Raw genomic sequence first — 20,701 nt, forward strand, 5'->3', positions numbered from 1 at the left:
AAGCATGGAATCGAAAGATTTCTCTGGGTATTATGGCCGCTTTAACAATATTGATTCTTCCAATTCATGAACATAAAATGCTGTTTCCATTTGTTTGTGTCATCTTTGATTTCTTTTAGCAGTGTTTTCTAATTCTTCTTGTAGACATCTTTCACCTCCTTGTTTAGACGTAGCCTTAGGTATTTATTATGTGTCTGTGGCTACTGTGAGTGGATTGCATTTTTTTTTTAATTGAGGTGAAATTCACTCTGTCACTCACGATGGAGTACAGTCACATAATCTCAGCTCACTGAAACCTCTCCTTCCTGGGTTCAAGTGATTCTCCTGCCTTAGCCTCTCAATTAGCTGGGACTACAGGTGTGTATGACCATGCCCAGCTAATTTTTGTATTTTCGGTGAAGATGGTGTTTCATGTTGGCCAGGCTGGTCTCAAACTCTTGACCTCAGGTGATCCATCCACTTTGGCCTCCCAAATTGCTGGGATTACAGTTGTGAACCACCGCATCTGGCTGGATTGCATTCTTTATTTGGCTCTCAACTTGAACATTATTGTTATATAGAAATGCTGCTGATTTTCCTACATTGATTATATATCTTGGAACTTCACTGAAGTTGTTTTTGGTTTCAGGAGTCTTTTGGTGGAGTCTTTAGAGGATTTTCCAGGTATAGAAGCATATCATCAGCAAAGAGAAATAGTTTGACTTCTTTTCCTATTTAGATGCTTTTTACTTCTTTCTCTTATCTGATTGCTTTGGCAAGGACTTCCATTACTGTATTGAATAGGAGTGGTTAAAGTGGGCATCCCTGTCTTGTTCCATTTCTCAAGGGGAATGGTTCCAGCTTCTGACTGTTCGGTATGATATTGGCTGTGAGTTTGTCATAGATGGCTCTTATTATTTTGAGGTAAGTTCCTTTGATGCCTAGTCTGTTGAGGGTTTTTTGTTTTTTTTTTAAATTTTTTACTGGATTTTAGGTTTTGGGGTACATGAGCAGAGTATGTAAGACAGTTGCGTAGGAACACACATGGCAGTGTGCTTTTCTTTCCTTCTCCCCTTCACCCACATTTGGCATTTCTCCCCAGGCTATCCCTCCCCACCTCCCCCTCCCACTGGCCCTCCCCTTTTTCCCCCAATAGACCCCAGTGTTTAGTACTTCCCTTTCTGTGTCCATGTGTTCTCATTTTTCATCACCCACCTATGAGTGAGAATATGCGGTGTTTCATTTTCTGTTCTTGTCATGAAGGGTTGTTGGATTATATTGAAATCTTTTTCTGTCTCTGTTGAGTTAATCGTGTAGTTTTTGCTTTTAATTATGTTTATGTGGTAAATCACATTTATTGATTATGCATACATTGAACTAGCCTTGCATCCCAACTTGATCATGGTATATTAGCTTTGATAAGTTGGCAGATTCGGTTTATCTCCTCCCTAACACTGCCTCAGTTCTCCTTTTTTCCCTTTGGAATGAAATTCCCTGAAGCCATTGTCCCTACTTGCCATCCTCCAACTTTCTTTTCATTATCTCTTGGAGCCACTGCTTCAGGACTCCACCCCTGCAATCCACTGAAGCTGCTTTTGTAAAGGTCACAGTGACCTCTGTATACAAAACCCAGTGCTTCTCTGAGCTCTCGTCTAACTTGTTTTTTAAAAAGGCTTCCTGGTTTCCCCTATAAACAATATAACACACACATACTCCGGCCCTTCAGAATCCCTTCTTTGCAATTATTGTACCTCTTTTTATTGATTATTTCTACTTACTGTCTCTAATCTAATTATCTCTTTAATGCCTGTTCTACTGTATCCCAAATACCCACAACAGTATCTGGTACTCAGCAGGGGTTTAGAAAGGATGAATGAACGAATGAATATATGAATGACTTCCATGCCAATTTGCAGCATGTACTGAGCTAATTTACTTAAGGATCACACTGGCATTGTTTTTGCTTAATAGTCTAGAAATAAGTTATAAACATGCATGGTATAGTATGGTGGTTAAAGTACCCAGACCCTGGATTTGGAAATGTGAATTCCAGTACTTTCATATCATGTTCAAGTTAATTAGCCTCTCTGAGGATCATTTTGCTTCTCTATTAAAATGGAGCTAAATGCTGGTAAATGTGTTATAGTAATGTTTGAGGATTATATGATTAATTCCTGTAAAATATTCAGCGGAGCTCCTATAACAATGTAAAGTCTCTAAATATGTTATGAATCTTAATTATTATTATTATTTAAGATGGGCAGAGGTAATAAAAACAAAATACTGATCATTCAAAATATAAAAATTTTTATTGTTCTAAATCTCATGTTGCTGAATAATCCTTATAGAAGGTAATTATATAATCTTGAGATTATTATAAATATAGACGTGGGAAAAATATCTAAGGTAATATTTTATAAAACATATGGCAGAAAACACTATTTTAATAAAATACTAGGCAAAGGGGTTGGGGGCAGAGAGATTTTACTGTCAAGTATACTTAAGAAACACCACTTATTATATGCTCCTTTTGAAGATTTAAAAGCATATTAAGGCCAGGCATGGTGGCTCATACCTGTAATCCCAGCAATTTAGGAGGCTGAGGCAGTTAGATTGCCTGAGGTCAGGAGTTCGAGACCAGCCTGGCCAACATGGTGAAAACCTGTCTATACTAAAAATACAAAAGTTAGCTGGGTGTGGTGGTGGGCGCCTGTAGTCTTAAGTACTCAGGAGGCTGAGGCAGGAGAATGGCTTGAACCCAGGAGGCAGAGGTTGCAGTGAGCCAAGATCACGCCTTTAGATTCTAGCCTGGGTGACAAGAGCAGAAACTCTGTTAGGAAAAACAAAATAAAACTAGCATATTCAGGGCTCTGAGAAGTCCTGTAGTAAAAAGATGCATTTAACTAAGATTCTCAGCTTTAACTACATAGAAGCTTTTCTTTTTATTACTTTTTTGGATTGCTTTTAAATTTTATTTTATTTTAAAATTTGCAAAATTACTTTATGAAATTCACCTAAAGTCATTAGGCCTCTAGAGTCAGAACAATGGAACTAGAAATAATATTAGTGGTTAATTCTATCAACATTTGTGTGTTCCCTCACTTGTTGAAAGCACTACCATTTACCCAGTCTCCCTTCCTAAAACCTGAGATTTCTTTGATTCCTCATGCTAGTCATCTAGTAAGTCTTGCATGTACTGTTTCCTAAAACCTTATGAAATTCGTCTTCTTGTTCTCACAGTTAGAAACAACATCTCTCATACAGATTTCCACAGTAGCATACTTCCCAAACTGCCCAGCTTCAGCTTCAACTTTCAATTCTGCCTGAATACTGCAATCAATGAAGTATTTTCATATGCAAATCTTGTCATTTTTTTCCTCTTTAAAACTATCCCTGTTCCTTATGACTGACAAGGAACATCCCAGGCTTCTTAGGAGAGCATGTAGGTTCTCTCGAAAGTTCTTTCTCAGTTTTGCCAGGGTCTCAGAATTGAAATTTTATATGTCATCTTAGGAGAGATCAGTTTAAAAGTTTGTCTCATTCAGACTTACATAGTTGCGTTTACCATGGTGAGCCTTTGGCTTGGCTCCTTGGCGTGACTGGCATAGCATTCTCTCAGGGTACATTCTTGGCTTCATTTTCCCAGTCAGTCCTAAATAGGAAAATAATTTTCTAATGCAAGTGAGTAACTTGACAATGTTTCAGCTGTAGATAACCCCAGGTTTTGTGTCAGAATAAGAAGCTAAGACCCTAACGTTTTCTATAATTGATTATTTCTTCATTCATTTATTCCTGGTTGCATTGAGGAGACATTCACTGAGGGATTATAATATTCCAGGCACTTTTCTAGATGGTAGGGAAAGATGAATAGCACTCAGCCATTGTCTTTGGGGAGCTCACTGTATAATGATGAATAAATGTTCTAAATAAAATGGAAGCCAAACTCCCAAAGTCCCCTCAGTTTACAGAATCTGGTAAGCTAGGGCAGAATAAACAGCCCACAGTAGGAATCCTTACTGTAGCACAGTCTAGTTGCCTTGGAATCATCTTTTTTGCCCCATTTGGATTATTAAACTTCAATAACACTTGGTGCAATCGATATTCATCAGCAGGTGTCTAATATTGATGTCATTTCACAACTTCCTGACAAGTGTGTTTAGTAACTTTTTTTAGAAAAAGAAAAACAACTTAAAATGGAATCTTTTTCATAATCAGAAAAGCCTATTTAAGGTTACCTGTATTCCCATTATTATTTTACTCAAGAAATGTTTTGTAAGGCTGGGTGCAGTAGCTCACGCCTGTTACAACAGCACTCTGGGAGGCTGAGGAGGGTGGATCACTTGAGGTCAGGAGTTTTAGACTAGCCTGGCCTACATGGTAGAACCCCATCTCTACTAAAAATATAAAAATTAGCCAGGCATGGTGGTACACATCTGTAATTCCAGCTATTCTGGAGGCTGAGGCAGGGGAATCACTTGAACCTGGGAGGCAGATGTTTCAGTGAGCTGAGATTGGGCCACTGAACTCCAGCCTGGGCAACAGACCAAGACTCTATCTCAAGAAAAAAAAAAAGAAATATTCTTAAGTACCTACTATATGCCAAGCACTGGTTTGGCATTTACCTTAGTCTTTTTTTCTGGGGAAATCATGCAGTTTTTTTGTAGATATTTTAGGAGCACAGCTTATAGGGTTTGTTTTGTCATTTTATCTACAAGTATACTTTGAGCTTTTTCAGCTTTAGTAATGTCAATTAAAGCTTTTCAATGAATTCTACCAGAACAGAGCCATTGTCAAGGATGCTCAAGAAGAGTCAGTGCAATCAGGATCATTGGGCCTTCCTCTCTCTGTTGAAACTGTGGACCTCATCCCATCCTCACTCTATTGTATTTAGGCATCCAGATGGAAACCAAGACATTTGATAGACATCTATTGGCATATGTCTGACTGTTTAGTCTCTTAGGAAGACTGTGATTACTATTTTCCCTTCCCATTATCAATTGCCTTTTCAATTCACCAGATTTTAAAACTGATGGGTTGTGTGGTGTGTTTGCTAAAAGCAAAGATTGCTTGTACATACACACAAGTGAACGTACACATATTTCCCCACCCTTAAATTAAAGGCATATGTTCACCAGGAGGGGAGAGAAGAGGTATAATCATCTTATATAATAAAGCAGTAATAATAATCATAATAAACTTAACCAGTTCCATCCAGGAGGGATATGTTTTTGTCTGATATGCACCCAGCTGTAGCAGGATTGGTACCAGTTTGCATTATAATGAATGACAGACTGCTATTAAACTAGTTGGCAAATGTTAAACTTTGGAATAATATATAGCTAGGCAGAAGGAGAAGGGAGCTTATTTAAAAATTTGTTCCACTTAATGAAAATTGACTTTAACTGGGATTTGCTTTAGAAGTTCTCTCTCAAGATTTAACTACATCCTGATGAAATTCTGTGTATTTAGAACATTAACAAAGCTAAGACATGGTTTGCTGAATGTCCCAATATAATATCCATTTTGGAAACAAAGAATTGCATGTTTTTCAGAAATACATGTGTGGTTTCACATTATTTAATTGCACAAAGTTATCTGACATCCAAGAACCAAATTTAGGTTACTATATTAATGTGAACTGTTGTGCATTTTTATGGAGAGGAACACAAATCTATTCTAAACTTTTGAGGTGCAATTTTAAATTTTTATTACCATCTCGTTTTCAATTTTAGTTTACAGGTCCATTAGTAACTGTGTGGGCAGTTTAAACCAACTTTTGCAAATCCTATTCTAAATCCCTCTGTTAGACTCTTCTGCTCTTAGATTGATCAGTTATCAACAACAGTCCTTTGTTCTTTTGGTTTGGCTTGTTCTGTTTATAGTTACTGCTGGGCTACCTGGGAGGTCAATGAACCCCTCCTCACAAGAGTGCTTTAGTATAGTATGGGTGTCCCTGTTAAGGGAAGATTCAAAATCATATAGGGATTAAATTAGGTCAAGTTCAGGTCTATCCTAATCTTTAATTGCTATGATTCTAAACATAGATTTCAGAAAGTTGATAGGGAGAAAAGATAGATCAGTTTTCAACATAACATGGCAGAAATGGGAAAAGAAAAGCCACTTTGTAATAAACAAGGGCCCATTGAACTCACTTGATAATATCAAAAGATTTTAAAGTATATATGGCTTAGACAGCAGATTTGTTTTTCCACTTCACCTGAGCTTGCATTCCTCACCTCATGTTTGATGAAGACAGTCAAACCTAATAGTTAACTGTGAGCATTATTATGACGCCTATAGCCAGTTGAGGTAGGCATGGGCATGAGCTGCACAGGAACACTCAGCTTATTGATTTCTAAACTGAGTCTTGGCAAAGTAAGGCAACATGGCGACTAAGAAGCATGACCGTGGCACTTTTTGCTACCATGCTCCATGCAACAGGCATTCCTGTCCAGTGGGTCACATGGGCCCATCTGTTCACACTCAGCTCCCAGTCAACCATAACTGAACTGTGGTCTCAAAAGTGAGCACTGCAACAAAGATCTCTCTCTTCTCTGAGTTCCTGGAGAATTGATCATCCAGGCAACTAATTTAGCATCTCCCTGAACCCTACTGTGTGGTCTGTTCTCTTCCACTTCATCGTTGGATGAGGCCTGCAATGGTATAGTGAGTCCCTCTCTTGCCCAGTTTCGTTACTGTCTAGCTATTTCACCTGAGACAAATGATCAGAGCTTCTGTTTCCCAGAGAAAAGGCTATGACAGGACTTGCTTTACAGAGCGATGGTGAAGGCTGAATGACATTGCACATGTGAAGTGTCCAGTCCTGTAGTGGGCTTCTTTTCAAAGATTGAATGGATCTTTAAGGATCCCCAAATAGTCACTACAGAGTCTTGTAAATAATACGAGCCTGATAACAGCTATAATTTTCTCTAAAGTATAATTTGTTTTAATTAAGACAGGATTGTGTTCATGTGTAGGAAATGGAGACGGCTGATCTTCTCTATTTCAGAAACTAAACTCTATTTAGAGTTACTCTGTGGTGTAAGATCAAGATTATTACTTCATATAGTACAGGCGTGTGACACAATTCAGGCCCCATGCTGGGCTCTCGATGAGGGTAGCTTATCCTTGCAGACTTGAGCTGGCAGTTGGAATCACTTCACAGTGAGAAATTTCATAAACTAGAGCTAACTTAGAGAAGAGTATGAACTTTTCATTATTGCTAGAATATTCTATCCTCTTTTCCAAGTGCCTGTCCAAATTCTTATAGTAAGTTCCTTTCATACCTCTGTCGATAATAAATGTGTTTATTCTCTATGAAAGGAATTTTTCACATTTTACCTCTTCCATATACATTTAAAGGTGATAGGGCTGGGTGTGGTGGCTCACACCTGTAATCCCAGCACCTTGGGAGGCCGAGGCGGGTGGATCACGAGGTCAAGAGATCAAGACCATCCTGGTCAACTTGATGAAACCCCGACTCTACTAAAAGTATAAAAAATTAGCTGGGCACGGTGGCGTGTGCCTGTAATCCCAGCTACTCAGGAGGCTGAGGCAGGAGAATTGCCTGAACCCAGGAGGCGGAGGTTGCCGTGAGCCAAGATCACGCCACTGCACTCCAGCCTGGGTAACAAGAGCGAAACTCCGTCTCGGGAAAAAAAAAAAAAAAAAGGTGATATACATTTCTGAGCATTTCAACATTGGTAATCCATGTTAATATTGGAAATGTCCTTCTCAGTTTCATAAACCTGGCTCTCCTGAAAGGCTGAGCATGGTTTTGCCTTGGCTCTAGGATGAACCAAGTTGTAAAAAGTTTGGCAGGTGTGAGAATAGCTTTCCTTCTCCCAAAAATGGGGATGCTGAGATGGTGGATGTACCCAGAACAGCTGTGTTGGTGCTAGTCATTATTGAATGTAGTTATTTCAGAAAGCATATGAGATGTACATTTATTTTCTTAGCTGCTTGGAGTGAGGAATTGAGAAACCCAGTCTGCCTTCCCCTCTTTCCAGCCAGTGTGAGATGCCCCCACACAATTGGAAAACAGCTTGTATAGGGGCTCAAAGCGTGGAGGATGCAGGAGTGACCAGAAGTGAATCACCTGAGTCTTGCCGAGGCATCTGTGAGTCAGATGAGATGAGGGCTGAGAAAAAAAACAGAACTGACCAATATCAGTTGACCACAGATGGACTATTAAAGCAGATAATTATTTGGGAATTGTTGATTGGCAAATGAGATAAAGCAGAAGGGAAGGTGGTGGTGGTGGTTTTTTTTTTTTTAATTTTCTGGGACCCACTACTGTTAAGCATGTTTTCCTAAACAAGTTGTCAAGTATTTTTAGGAACACCTAGGGGAAATCAGCATTGGATGAGGCAAGACTGGGTGCATTCTGGTCCCGTCCCTGCCTCTAACAGGCTCTGGTAACTTCATTTCCTTAGTTTCCTTATGTAGGAATGTAGAATTATACTGAATGAACCTTTTATGTGTCCAACTTTACATAATATCCACAGGACATTATTCAGCTCCAAAATTTTATTATTTGAAGTTCCTGAATGTACAGAATATCTAAAGGTTAATCGAAATAGAATTCTTTGTATGCCAGCATATTTATTTCCACTGGGAAACTCACCCAGCTTTTATTTCTTCACAGATATTCTAATCTTTCTCCATGTAAGATTTTTCTTCTTCCAGTTAATGCTGTAAAAATAGAGTAAAAGAAATCTACACGATATTGATATTGTTTACAGGAGCCAGGGATCACACCAACTTGTACACTGTTGTGATAAAGTTAAAAAGCTGTGTTAAGTGCGTAAGCTCTCAGCGTCAATCAACCCTTAGGAAGAAAGGGCATCCTCTAATAAGGAGAGTGAATCTACTAAGCCTTTAGTGAGTTGATGCTTTACCAAATTTATATTCTAGTAGATATGGTGGATAAGTAACTCATTTTTTTTCTTTCTATTCACACAATAAACATAAAATTAGCTAATTATAGGGAACCTGAGTGTAGGCAAGTTCTGTATTTGCAGCACTGATTCATTGTCCTTGACACTTGTCTTTGACCAACTTATTCACCATTTCCTAGTGTCACTTTAGAAAACTGACCTGAAGTCCCTAAATTCAGTGCAACATGCTGTCTGTTCATGGAGTAGGACTTGAACAATATCATGAAAAGACCCTAAAAGTAGCTTATAAGTGGCATTTAAAATTTTGTCATTTGCGACTAATCCTGTCATTATTGGGCTGTCTGTTTTTTGAAAGTGACGTTGACTGTGTTTGATAAGCTCAGGAAGCATCTAAAATGGATTTTCATTTGTGAATGGTAAAACTAATATGGTTGCTATAACTGCATCTGATAGTTTCAGTGCATCATTAAGAAGTCAAAAGAACATAAAAAATATATCGGCTTAGTGACCTGTTGTGTACACAGAAAATCATAATACAGACTACCTGGTGTGGGGTTGAAAATATAGATTGGTGAGGTTGAGATAGGGAGTGAAGTCACACCACATAAGAAATAGGAAGAAGACAGAAATTAGCAGAAATAGGTTACTATTCACAAAAGCCTTCTTTGCTCCAATTTTCTCACTAGAGAAATAGAAAATAACTGCATTTGTATTTCTCACCTCTCTTATCAGCCATCCTTTGAGTGTTTAAGTAGCATAGAATGTGAATGATGAAGATCCTCTTGTACAGTGTTCTTTGGAAGCCAGTCTGCAGATGTTTAGACAGCCCTTCCTCAGAGTCTCTCTTAGGCGGCATGGGCAGGGCTAGCAGCTGACAGGCTAAAGCAGGTGCTTAAAGATGGAGACCAGTAGCAGGGCAAGGAACTGAGCTGCGAGAAGCACTGGACATCAGCAGGTGCTGGTAGAGGGCACTCACTGGTTGTTGACTGGTTGCTGAGATCAGCTTTAGGGAGCTGTTGCTTTCCATTGGTAAGCGTTTTCAATCCTGGAATTTTTGCTTGGAAACAAGCGGAATTAATGAACAGTTTACTCAAATCACCAAATAAATAAAGCATAATTGATGACAGTTTGCTTTAAAATACATATAATAGTATATGTCTCTGTTTACCTTAGTTATTCTGAGAGCACAATTATGAATTATTCTAAGTGTCGATGCAGAACAAGAGAAATCTGGATACTGTCTACATTGGACAAAACATCTCATATTGTCTCATTCAAGTTACTTGATGGTTTTTTGAGGGGCTGGACCACCTTATTCCCTGAGTCTAACTCAATTGCATATAATTAATTTTCCTAACCTCAGCTCCATTTTACTTGGATGAACTGATTGAAAAAACAAGTCTGGGGTTTAAGTAAGCTCTTATCCCGTAGATGTCTTAATACACATTTACCATGACCACGTTATCTCTGTGCATCACAAAGAACACTTTTTCCCGTCAAGTTATACCAGTTTAGTCTGTTTCTAACAATAAGATAAATGTTATCAAAAACTTATTTAAATTGCTTAAAGAAGCAATATGTTTTAGAATTCTGGAACAAATGTTTTGTGTGAGTGCCACAAAAAACAATAGTTTTTAAAGGGGGTTTTGGTGGTGTTTGTGAAATTTTTAAATTCTGGTTTTTTGTTTTGTTTTGTTCATCTTTATCTTTCTAGACGAATCTGTTTCTTTCAATGAACCCTGTTCTATAAAGCAACAAAATTCATTTCAGAAATGCTAGTCAGAATGTCCTTGAGCTTTAAAAAGAGGAACAGTTCTTTATTTCTTAGATACTAAGTAATTAGTAGTAAGTGGACTTTTCTCTCTCCAACTTCTTCCCTTTATCCCTGAATGTCCCTTTATCCAGGGAATATGGAGGATGGAATAACCATGGCATATGGAAGAGCTTACAGAGAGAACTGTGCTCTTTTCTTCCCAAGAGGAGGAATATCAAAAAACATGGGTAGAGGACTGGCAAGGGGCTTTGATAAGCTGGGTATTGAGGCGGTGCTTGGAGACATCACGAATGAAGTGCGAAGTTGTTTCCTTGTGTCTCTGCAGGTCGGCATATATGGATCCACAGGTTCTGATCAGACCGAAGGTCTGGACCTCTTGTCTCTACCACGTCCTAGTTATATGATACTGGGCCCATTACTTAACGTTATCAGTTTTCTAATCTGGAATAATCCATTTAATACTGTCTGCTTTGCTGGTGTTGCTCTAAATTTTGCTCTAAATTATCTCATAATATGTGAAAGCTTCTAGCACAGAATCTAGCCACATATTAATATATATTATATCTTACTCCTTTTTAAATGACAAGAAACATATATAAATTATTCAGGGCCTTTTAAAAATACTTACTAAGTAATATAGGAGAAGAAAGTAATACTAAAATATCAAGTAAAACCTAACTGCACTGACTAAAAAGTAATCACACTATTTTAAAGAAAGAAATTTAGTTTCATCATACGCTAATGTTCTCAAAATGTGGCTCGGAGTGTATGATTTAATTGATAATCCAGCATAAAGTGACCTTTTCTGACCTCCTGAGCCACAGGAAATCCAATTCTTTTCTGTCCTTTAATAATAATGCCTATAGGGTAATACAAATAGATTTTCATAGGGCATTCATGAGAAAAAAATATGCACATTTAGTTACAAAGAGAGTATTTACAGGCTGTTCAAATGGATCCCGCATGGATTCCACAATATATTTCGCCTTAAGTTAACTAACTTTTAATGGAACACTCAATTAAATTGAAGGGATTTTTCTTTTTTTGCCATGCAAAGCCATATTTAAATAGCCAGTTGCAATCACAGTGCTTCACCAAACTAGAAAATATCATTATTGCCCACACTTTAGAAAATATATGCCTTAAGATTATTTTCTCTTCATAGTACTCCGTGCACTCTCCCTTCCCCCTGCATCTCACATAATTCTTACATTACTTTTTTTTTGGGAGAAATGTCCAGATTTTTAGTTTTTTTGCCACGTTTTGGTTTCCGGATATTTCATATGAATGGAAACCTCCTATGCCTCTGTAGGAAATGTATCTTTGAATTGCTAATTGTTTAGGATTAACCCCGTAGATGTTTAGCTGCTCACTTGAATTTATGGGCATTTCCAGCCCATAAATTCAGTCTGTGTATTTCTGGGACTTCAATCAGAAACCATACTCACAGGAATAAAGGTCAGATTGCCTCCTGGGTAGAATGATGGCAGCCTCTGTGTTCTGTGGCAGAGCACACAGAATCCAGCAAAGGGCAGGCCATTGTTCTTCTCTTCCTCTCTCCTCCTATTAGTCAGCCTGGGCTCCTGGAACAAAACACCACAGACTGGGTGGCTTAAACCAGAGGTCCTCGACGTTTTTGGCCCCAGAGACCTGTTTCATGGAAGTCAGTTTTTTTCATGAAACGGGGGATTGGGAGGTGATTCAAGCACATTACATTCATTGTGCACTTTATTTCTCTTATTATTACGTCATAATATAAAATGAAATTATACAACTCACCATAATGCAGAATCATGGGAGTCCTGAGCTTGTTTTCCTGCAACTAAATAGTCCCCTTTAGGGGTGATGGAAGACAGTGATAGATCATCAGGCATTAGATTCTCATAAGAAGTGCACAACCTAGTTCCCTCACATGCACAGTTCATAAGAGGATTCGAACTCCTATGAGAATCTAATGCCAGAGCTGATCTGACAGGAAGTGGAGCTCAGGCAGTAAGTGAATGATGGTGAGTGGCTGTTAATACAGATGAAGCTTCTCTTGCCTGCCCACCACCCACCTCCTTCTGTTCATGACCAGGTTCCTCACAGCCACAGACCAATTTCCATTGGGGACCCCTGGCTTAAACAAGGAAAATTCATTGTCTTACAGTTCTGGAGGCAGAAAGGCTGGAAGTCCAAGATCACGATGCCTGTTTAATTGGGTCCTGGCTGTCCTCGGCTTGCAGACAGCCACCTTCTGGCTGTGTCTTCACATGGCCTTCCCTCTGTGCCCACACCCTGAGACAGAGACAGAGTCAGAGACACAGAAAGAGAGAGAGAGAAAAAGCAATACAGAGCCGGAAGAGCTCCGGTGTCTCTTCCTCTGTTTATAAGGACACCAGTCCTGTGGGGCCCCCATACTTATGACCTCATTTAAGCTTAATTACCTCACTGAAAAACCTTCTTCCAAATAAAGTCACTTTGCTCTTCAGGGCTTCAGCATATGACTCTGGGGGAATACAATACCATCCATGGCACACCTTCAGGACAATTCCAGTGTCTCCTGTTAACCCTTAAGATCTCTTCTCCCCTTCTCTTCACAAGCTCTATGCATGCAGTCACTGATCGCTACTCCCAGGTCCACTGGCTTCTAATGAGGTTTGGCCAATGGGGAACATTGGCAAGAAATTGGAGTGTAAGAGGAGGAGATTGAGGGCTCAGGTATGCATTCACCTGCCCCCAGCCTGTAGGGCCCACACAGGCTAGCATGTCCCCTGACCACCTTCTGTTAGCCCCCCTGTCTCCAGCTCCCTTGACTCCCCTCTCTCTGTGCCCCTTCAGGCCTGGGAATGGTTATTGACCCCACACTGTCTTTCCAGGTTTTCCTTCACCATGCTTGGTTATAAAATAATCCCCTCAAATTATCTGTTCAATACAAGGACATTACCTCTGTCTGGAAGGGACACTTTCAGGGCAGCAGCACCCCACTGTCCTTTCAACTCAGGACTCTCTCAACCCAGTGGATCCCCAAAGAGCCCCTTAGCAATGCCATTGCCCCCCCCCTTAGTGGTGTCTTCTATGAGTGCTGCTGGAAAAGAATGACCTGTGTTCACACTTCTCACGGAGTCCCCCCTTAGGGTGGGATTGCAGAGAATTTGGGAATTCGAAACTACATCCTGCCCTTTGAGGGCAAGGCATGCATCCATTCTTTATCAGTTCTAATCCTACCGCCATGTCTAGAAAGAACTTGAGGACTGCTCTGCTCTTACATCCTAAGGCCAAGCTTCAATGAAGACATGGGCGATTTGGCCAGAAAGGGTGCAATAACCATTAGCCTTCTTTTTGACCAAAAGAAGTCTATTGTAAGGATTTTAGCGCAGGGTGTGGCTCCAATCAGTTTTCAAGGTCTGGCATTTTCTTTTTTGTTGTTGTTTGCTTTGAGACAGTCTTTCTCTGAGCTCTGTTGCCTAAGCTGGAGTGCAATGCTGTGACCATAGCTCACTGTAGCCCCGACCTCCTGGGCTCAAGTGATCCTCTCACCCAGCCTCTCTAGAAGCCAGGAACACAGACACATGGCACCATGTCCAACTAATTTTTTATTTTTTTCTTAGAGACAAGGTCTCGCTATGTTGCTCAGGCTTGTCTCTAAGTGCGGGGATTACAGGCATGAGCCACTGCACCCAGCCCCTTAGCAATTCTGAGAGACCAGTTTGCTGTCTATAAGATGATGATAATGTAAACTTGGATTGTGCAGAATAATGTTTATAGAATGGTTGGCACATAGAAGATTTTTTAGAAATGTTAGCCTCTGTCATTTTTAATACAACCAGTGGATCTTCTATGGGTGAAACCCCTTTTGGCCATAACATAAAATTATCTTTTAAGAATTCAATCTGTTTTCCCTCTTAGTAGAGGAATTAATGTGTTCGTTTATATTTTTAATTTATTTTTTGGCAGGGAGTATTTATCTTGTTTATTCATATTAACTTCTGTGAAATGAAAACAATACAAATTATATTTCAGAAGTTTTGTGTGGGTGAAATAAAGTGTTGAATATAGAAGCTCTATGTAGATTATTATGAAATAAGATATTATGGTATTTAATACTGATGATATAAATTTAAAAGAACTTAGTTCTTTTTTAAGGCATTTTAGACAAAAGGCACAAAGGTATTTATTATTTAATGTAGGCCATATTTCCTTCAGCCTGAATTCTATATTTGATCATTCATTTTTCTTTTTGAAGATTTAATTCTTTTTTTATTTTTATAAAAGTAATACATGGTCATGGAAGATTGACATAAAAAAGAAAATAAAAATCTTTTCTGATCTTACCATAGAGGATAACTTCAATTACATTGTCACTTTATAGTATGCATCTAAATTTATGCATATAAACTTCTGTATATACACACTTTTTTTGTCTTGCCCTTTTTTTTTTTTTTTTTGAGATGGAGTCTCACTCTCTCACCCAGACTGGAGTGCAGTGGCACAATCTTGGCTTACTGCAACCTCTACCTCCCAGGTTTAAGTGATTTTCCTTGCCTCAGCCTCCAGAGTAGCTGGGATAACAGGCATGCACCACCACGCTATTTTTTTTTTTTTTGTATTTCTAGTAGAGACGGGCTTTCATTGTGTTGGCCAGGCTAGTCTCCAACTCCTGACCTTGTGATCTGCCTGCTTCAACCTCCCAAAGTGCTGAGATTACAGGTGTGAGCCACCATGCGAAAGGCCCCTCCCCCTTTCTTTTTTAAGCTACAGGATCTTGTTCTGTCACTCAAGCTGGAGTGCAGTAGAGCAATCATAACTCACTGTAGCCTCGAACTCCTGGCTCCACGCAATCCTTCCACCTCAGCCTCCAAAGTAGCTGAGACTGCAAGCATACACCACCTCACCCAGCTGTTTATTTTTAATTTTTTGTTAATATGTGGTCTCGCCCTATTGCCCAGGTCAGTCTCTAACTCCTGGCCTCAGATGATCCTCCTGCCTTAGCCTCCCAAAGCACCGGGATTATAGGTATTGACCACTACATGGAGTCTACACACATTTTATCCTAAACTGAGACTGCTATGTCATTTTGTATCCTAGGTTTATAACTACATTATCACAAAAGTGTTTTCTAAATATTTTCTTATTAAATATTTTTAAACATCAAGTTACTTTTTAAAAATAGTTTAATTTAATTTTATACATGGGCACACTGTTATAATTTTACATACATATATATACACATGTGGTTGTGCTTGTACCATATATGCTTTTCATTGTTTTGTGGGTCTTTGTCTATCATCTGTTATGGTGCTGTTTAAATCAGGTGGGTTTTTGCACAATCTCGTGTGTTCTGTTGACCTATCAGGTGACGCCCAGTGGGATCCTGAGTTTTGCCTGTAACACAGCCCCTCAGTATCTGATAGAGAGAGAACATATGGATGATGAGTTAGAGCATTCTTTCTTTCCATCTGGTATGGTGTTCTGTCTCTGAGGTCTAGACATGAGTTCGTCACCATGGTTTCTCAGTCTGACCACCCCCACCATAGCAATGTGTAATCCCTCCTAGAGATTAACATAGCATTGAACAAAATTCTCAGTTTGTGATGGCTTTGTGATTTCTGTACCTTTCTCTGTATATCATGAATATTTTGATGGGACGTTGAGCAATGGTAAACCAGGCCCAACTGTCTAGCAACAATAGCAACTGAAAGTTTATCCCCTTCTCTTTTCTTGAATATTTCCAATTCCTGGGTAATCATAAAGCATTTTTTCCAAGTTCAAGGACAAAAAGAAATTAATGTTCAGGTCTGTCAAATCATGTCATAAATATTCTGTTTCTTGAGGATTCAAGGTCTGGAAGAGTTTATCACAGATACTCCAGACTTTGTTTTCTCTTTTGCTTTGGCTTTTTCCAGAAATTCTAAGCAGTATCTCCCAAATGCTTTTTCTTCCACCTGGTGACCAGAAAATTAGGATCTAGAAGGAAAAGTCTCCACCATCACCAGCTTGTGACTTGAGTTCTCACTTCCTAATACAAAATGATGGATTTGACCTAGATGTCTTCCAATGTGCCTTCTAGCTTTAAAATTGTAACATTTCTTAGGGATTCAGCTACAGCTATTTCCAGAAATACTCTTTATTTTGGCTTAAATCTCTGTTTTCTCCTGAATACATCATCTTATAGACTTGTATTTCTGTATTCTACTTTGCTTCTACTTCTCATTATTGAGGACTTTAAGAAAGTTTTTTTTTTATTGGAGATAGAGTCTAACTGTGTCACCCAAGCTGGAGTGCAATGACATGACCTTGGCTCAGGGCAATCTGCAACCTCTGCCTCCTGGGTTCAAGCGATTTTCATGCCTCAGCCTATTGAGTAGCTGGGATTACAGGTGTGCACCACCATGCCTGGCTAATTGTCTTATTTTAAGTAGAGATGGGATTTTCCCATGTTGGACAGGCTGGTCTTGAACTCCTGACCTCAGGTGATCTGCCCACCTCAGCCTCCCAAAATGCTCAGATTACATGCATGAGCCACCATGCCCAAACAACAAATTATTTTAGTTATTTTTAGCTACCAGGTTTTGGCATGAAGAATGTGACACTGTCTTCTACCATTCTAAGAAAATGTTAATGGATCTATGGTCACATATGTTTGGAAAAATTACATTAGACTGTGTTCTGCTCTTAGAATTTTGCAATAAGCATTCATTTATTAAAGGTTCTTAGAGGTTTTGCAATAAAGACGCTAACTTAATTTTGTTTAACTCAGGGATTCCCAAACATATGTGACCTTGAAATCCTTTTATTTATGGTAGCATCCATTAATGTCCCTCAATAATTTGTGTCTATACCACGCATGGGGAGATCGGCTCTATAGAAAGAAGTGCACAGTTAGTACTTGCTTCTGACACTCACTGACAGTGTGATTTAGTATAGAGGCATAACCTCTGTATACTTCATGCTCCTCAGATGTAAATGAGGGTGCATAATAGCACCTAATTCTTGGTGGATTCAAAGATTTTAAACAACAGTACATAAGTGTGGTAATTGCAACTAATAATATCCCAACTCTCAGGTCTCACTGTTTGTGTTCAAATTTTGGCCCTACCATTTATTGCTTATGACCTTAGGAACAATTACTTAACTTCCTTAAAAAAATTTTTGTTAATTGAATTGCTTAACTTCTGTACCTCTGTTTCTGTACAGCATAATAGGGACAGGAAGTGTGCCAGCCTCACAGGATTGTTGAAAGAATTCAATCCAGTTCATGTAAAACGCTTTGAATTGTGCTTGGTCCTTAAAGACTGGCCATTATGGTCATCATGTGTGCTATTGTAACTTCTCTGACCGTTTTAGTGTATAAAAGCAACTCCTCTTACTTCATTCCCAAAAGGCGCTTAAGCCCAGCATTTTAAGATAGCAACACACCCACCTGCAAATATACCATTTGGCTCAGTTGATGCTGACCTCTTCATTTAGAGTAATTTCACACCATCATTTAGCTTTCTCTGTTCGTGAACAGGGGCGGAGAGGCCTTGGCTCTGTGTTTGTTTGGGCATCTGGAAATGGCGGAAGGAGCAAAGACCACTGCTCCTGTGATGGCTACACCAACAGCATCTACACCATCTCCATCAGCAGCACTGCAGAAAGCGGAAAGAAACCTTGGTACCTAGAAGAGTGTTCATCCACGCTGGCCACAACCTACAGCAGCGGGGAGTCCTACGATAAGAAAATCGTACGTGACATTTACATGCCCATCATGATCTGTTTATTTAATGTTCAAATACAAAGGGAGAACCATAAATAGATATAGACAAGTAATACATGGTAATCAAAAATTAGATTAGCTGATAATACAAAAAGGTGTAAACATTACCAACTGAAAATACTTGTCCAGTCATCACATTGCAACATTTAATGTGGCCTTAGACATGATTAACCTTCAGTTTTATTGAGGATACATGATTGGTTCACATTTACATTGTGAGTTAGTGACAGAGAAGAGACTGGAGTCTACGCCTGACTCAGCCCTGTGCTCCTTAGTGCTTTGGTTTCTAAGTACAGCCAGTTCAGTGTTCAAAACAAAATGCATAAGGAAACTCAGAATTTCATCGAATCTATACTTAGTTAACATGAACTAAACCTCTATAAAAAGGTGTGTTTCTTCTTCTTCTTCTTCATTTTTTTGAGACAAAGTCTAACTGTTACCCAGGCTGGAGTGCAGTGGTGCGTGCAATCTCAGCTCACTGCAACCTCCACCTTGTGGATTCAAGCGGTTCTCCTGCCTCAGCCTCCCAAGTAGCTGGAATCACAGGCATGAACTACCGTGCCCAGGTAATTTTTGTATTTTTGTAGAGACAGGGTTTCACCACTTTGGCCAGGCTATTCTCAAACTACTAACCTCGAGTGATCTACCCACCTCAGTCTGCCAGAGTGCTGGGATTACAGATGTCTGACACCACACCTGGCTAAGGCGTGTTTCTTTTCTTTTTTTTTTTTGAGACGGAGTCTCACTCTGTTGCCAGGCTGGAGTGCAGTGGTGTGATCTCAGCTTACTGCAAGCTCCACCTGGGTTTTAAGTGATTATCCTGCCTCAGCCTCCCAAATAGCTGGGAATATAGGTGCATGCCACCATCCCCAGCTCATTTTTGTATTTTTAGTAGAGACAGGGTTTCACCATGTTGTTCAGGCTGGTTTCAATCTCTTGCCCTCCTCGGCCTTCCAAAGGTGCATTTCTTTTTTTTTTTTTTTAAGACGGAGTTTCGCTCTTGTTACCCAGGCTGGAGTGCAATGGCGCAATCTCGGCTCACCGCAACCTCCGCCTCCTGGGCTCAGGCAATTCTCCTACCTCAGCCTCCTGAGTAGCTGGGATTACAGGCACGCACCACCATGCCCAGCTAATTTTTTGTATTTTTAGTAGAGACGGGGTTTCACCATGTTGACCTGGATGGTCTCAGTCTCTTGACCTTGTGATCCACCCGTCTCGGCCTCCCAAAGTGCTGGGATTACAGGCGTGAGCCACCGCGCCTGGCCCCCAAAGGTGCATTTCTTATAGGCAGCACAGTTTGCTGGATGGAGAAGCACAGAAGTTGTATGGGATCCCCCGTTTACCAACATATCCTGCACTCTAGGTAAACAGCCAGTGTGATTAAGAGTTCATGAGGCAGGCTCAGCCTGCATGAGTTTCCTTCACTCATGAGCTATTTGCTAGTTGAGTAATTTTGGACAAATTAATCTGTCTGTCTCAACATACTTATATATGCAAAGAGGACATTTAGTAGCACATAGTTCATGGAGTGATTACAGAATAATGACGAAGGCAGTAAAAACTGCTTAGCACAGTGCCTGGGCCTTCAGTGCTTAGGAAAGCTCTAACCTTTTGGGTGGTGTCCAGCACTGTGCTGCTGATTACAAATTTCAAACACCTTTGCACTTTGTTCTTTTTCCTGATGATGATTTTGTAAACTGGCTCAGGATTTGTCTTTTTAAGGTAGAGCTAAGCTGCGGTACCTGACACTTTTTAGCATTTAGCCAAGACCCTGCTTTTGGCTCTAACAGATCTATGCAGGTTGGGGTCACTCTATTGGTGCTACAACTGCCTTTCCTGCAGTCTATAGGGGATAGAACTGACCTCCTTTGTGCAAGTCTTAATCCACATCCATTATATTCCTCTTGATTCTTGGATATTATGTGATTTTTATGTTTGATTTTTCACCTTCTCTTTACTGCCTTCTTTAGTTACATTTTGTAGATTGATTTCGGTAAAAATTGCCTCCCAGTATCCACGTCCCATCTTTCCCCAATGGCTCCATGACATCTGTGTTTAAATATATGCACCCAATTCCACTTCTCAGTACTTTCATCATTCATCAATAAGCATAACTTCGAAACACTAAGTAAAATATAAAAAGTGAAAATGCAGAGATGAGCTTTGCATTTGAAGTTTCTGGCTTCCTTAACTGGAAAGTGATGCTCCAATGAAATTTTGCCTTCATTAAAGAAATACTATAATCTAGAAATATCTCTTTGCTTTTAAATAAGAAGACCTTGTGTCTTCTAACTCGTGGTCAAAGTCTGC

The 20,701-nt window shown here is 39.6% G+C and overlaps 1 protein-coding gene across 6 annotated transcripts in view; it reads left to right on the forward strand.

Annotated features, from left to right (window-relative positions):
• Window positions 1–20,701, forward strand: part of PCSK5 (proprotein convertase subtilisin/kexin type 5) — a 470,824-nt gene that overhangs the window by 185,044 nt on the left and 265,079 nt on the right. For all 6 annotated transcript variants that reach the window (XM_078366047.1, XM_078366050.1, XM_054254455.2 and 3 more), the window contains exon 8: window positions 18,146–18,358. In XM_078366047.1, the coding sequence (XP_078222173.1) occupies window positions 18,146–18,358 (213 nt within the window). The remainder of the gene's footprint in view (window positions 1–18,145; window positions 18,359–20,701) is intronic.

This window comes from Callithrix jacchus, chromosome 1 (genome assembly GCF_049354715.1).
Source record: "Callithrix jacchus isolate 240 chromosome 1, calJac240_pri, whole genome shotgun sequence".
Taxonomy (NCBI): Eukaryota; Metazoa; Chordata; class Mammalia; order Primates; family Cebidae; genus Callithrix; species Callithrix jacchus.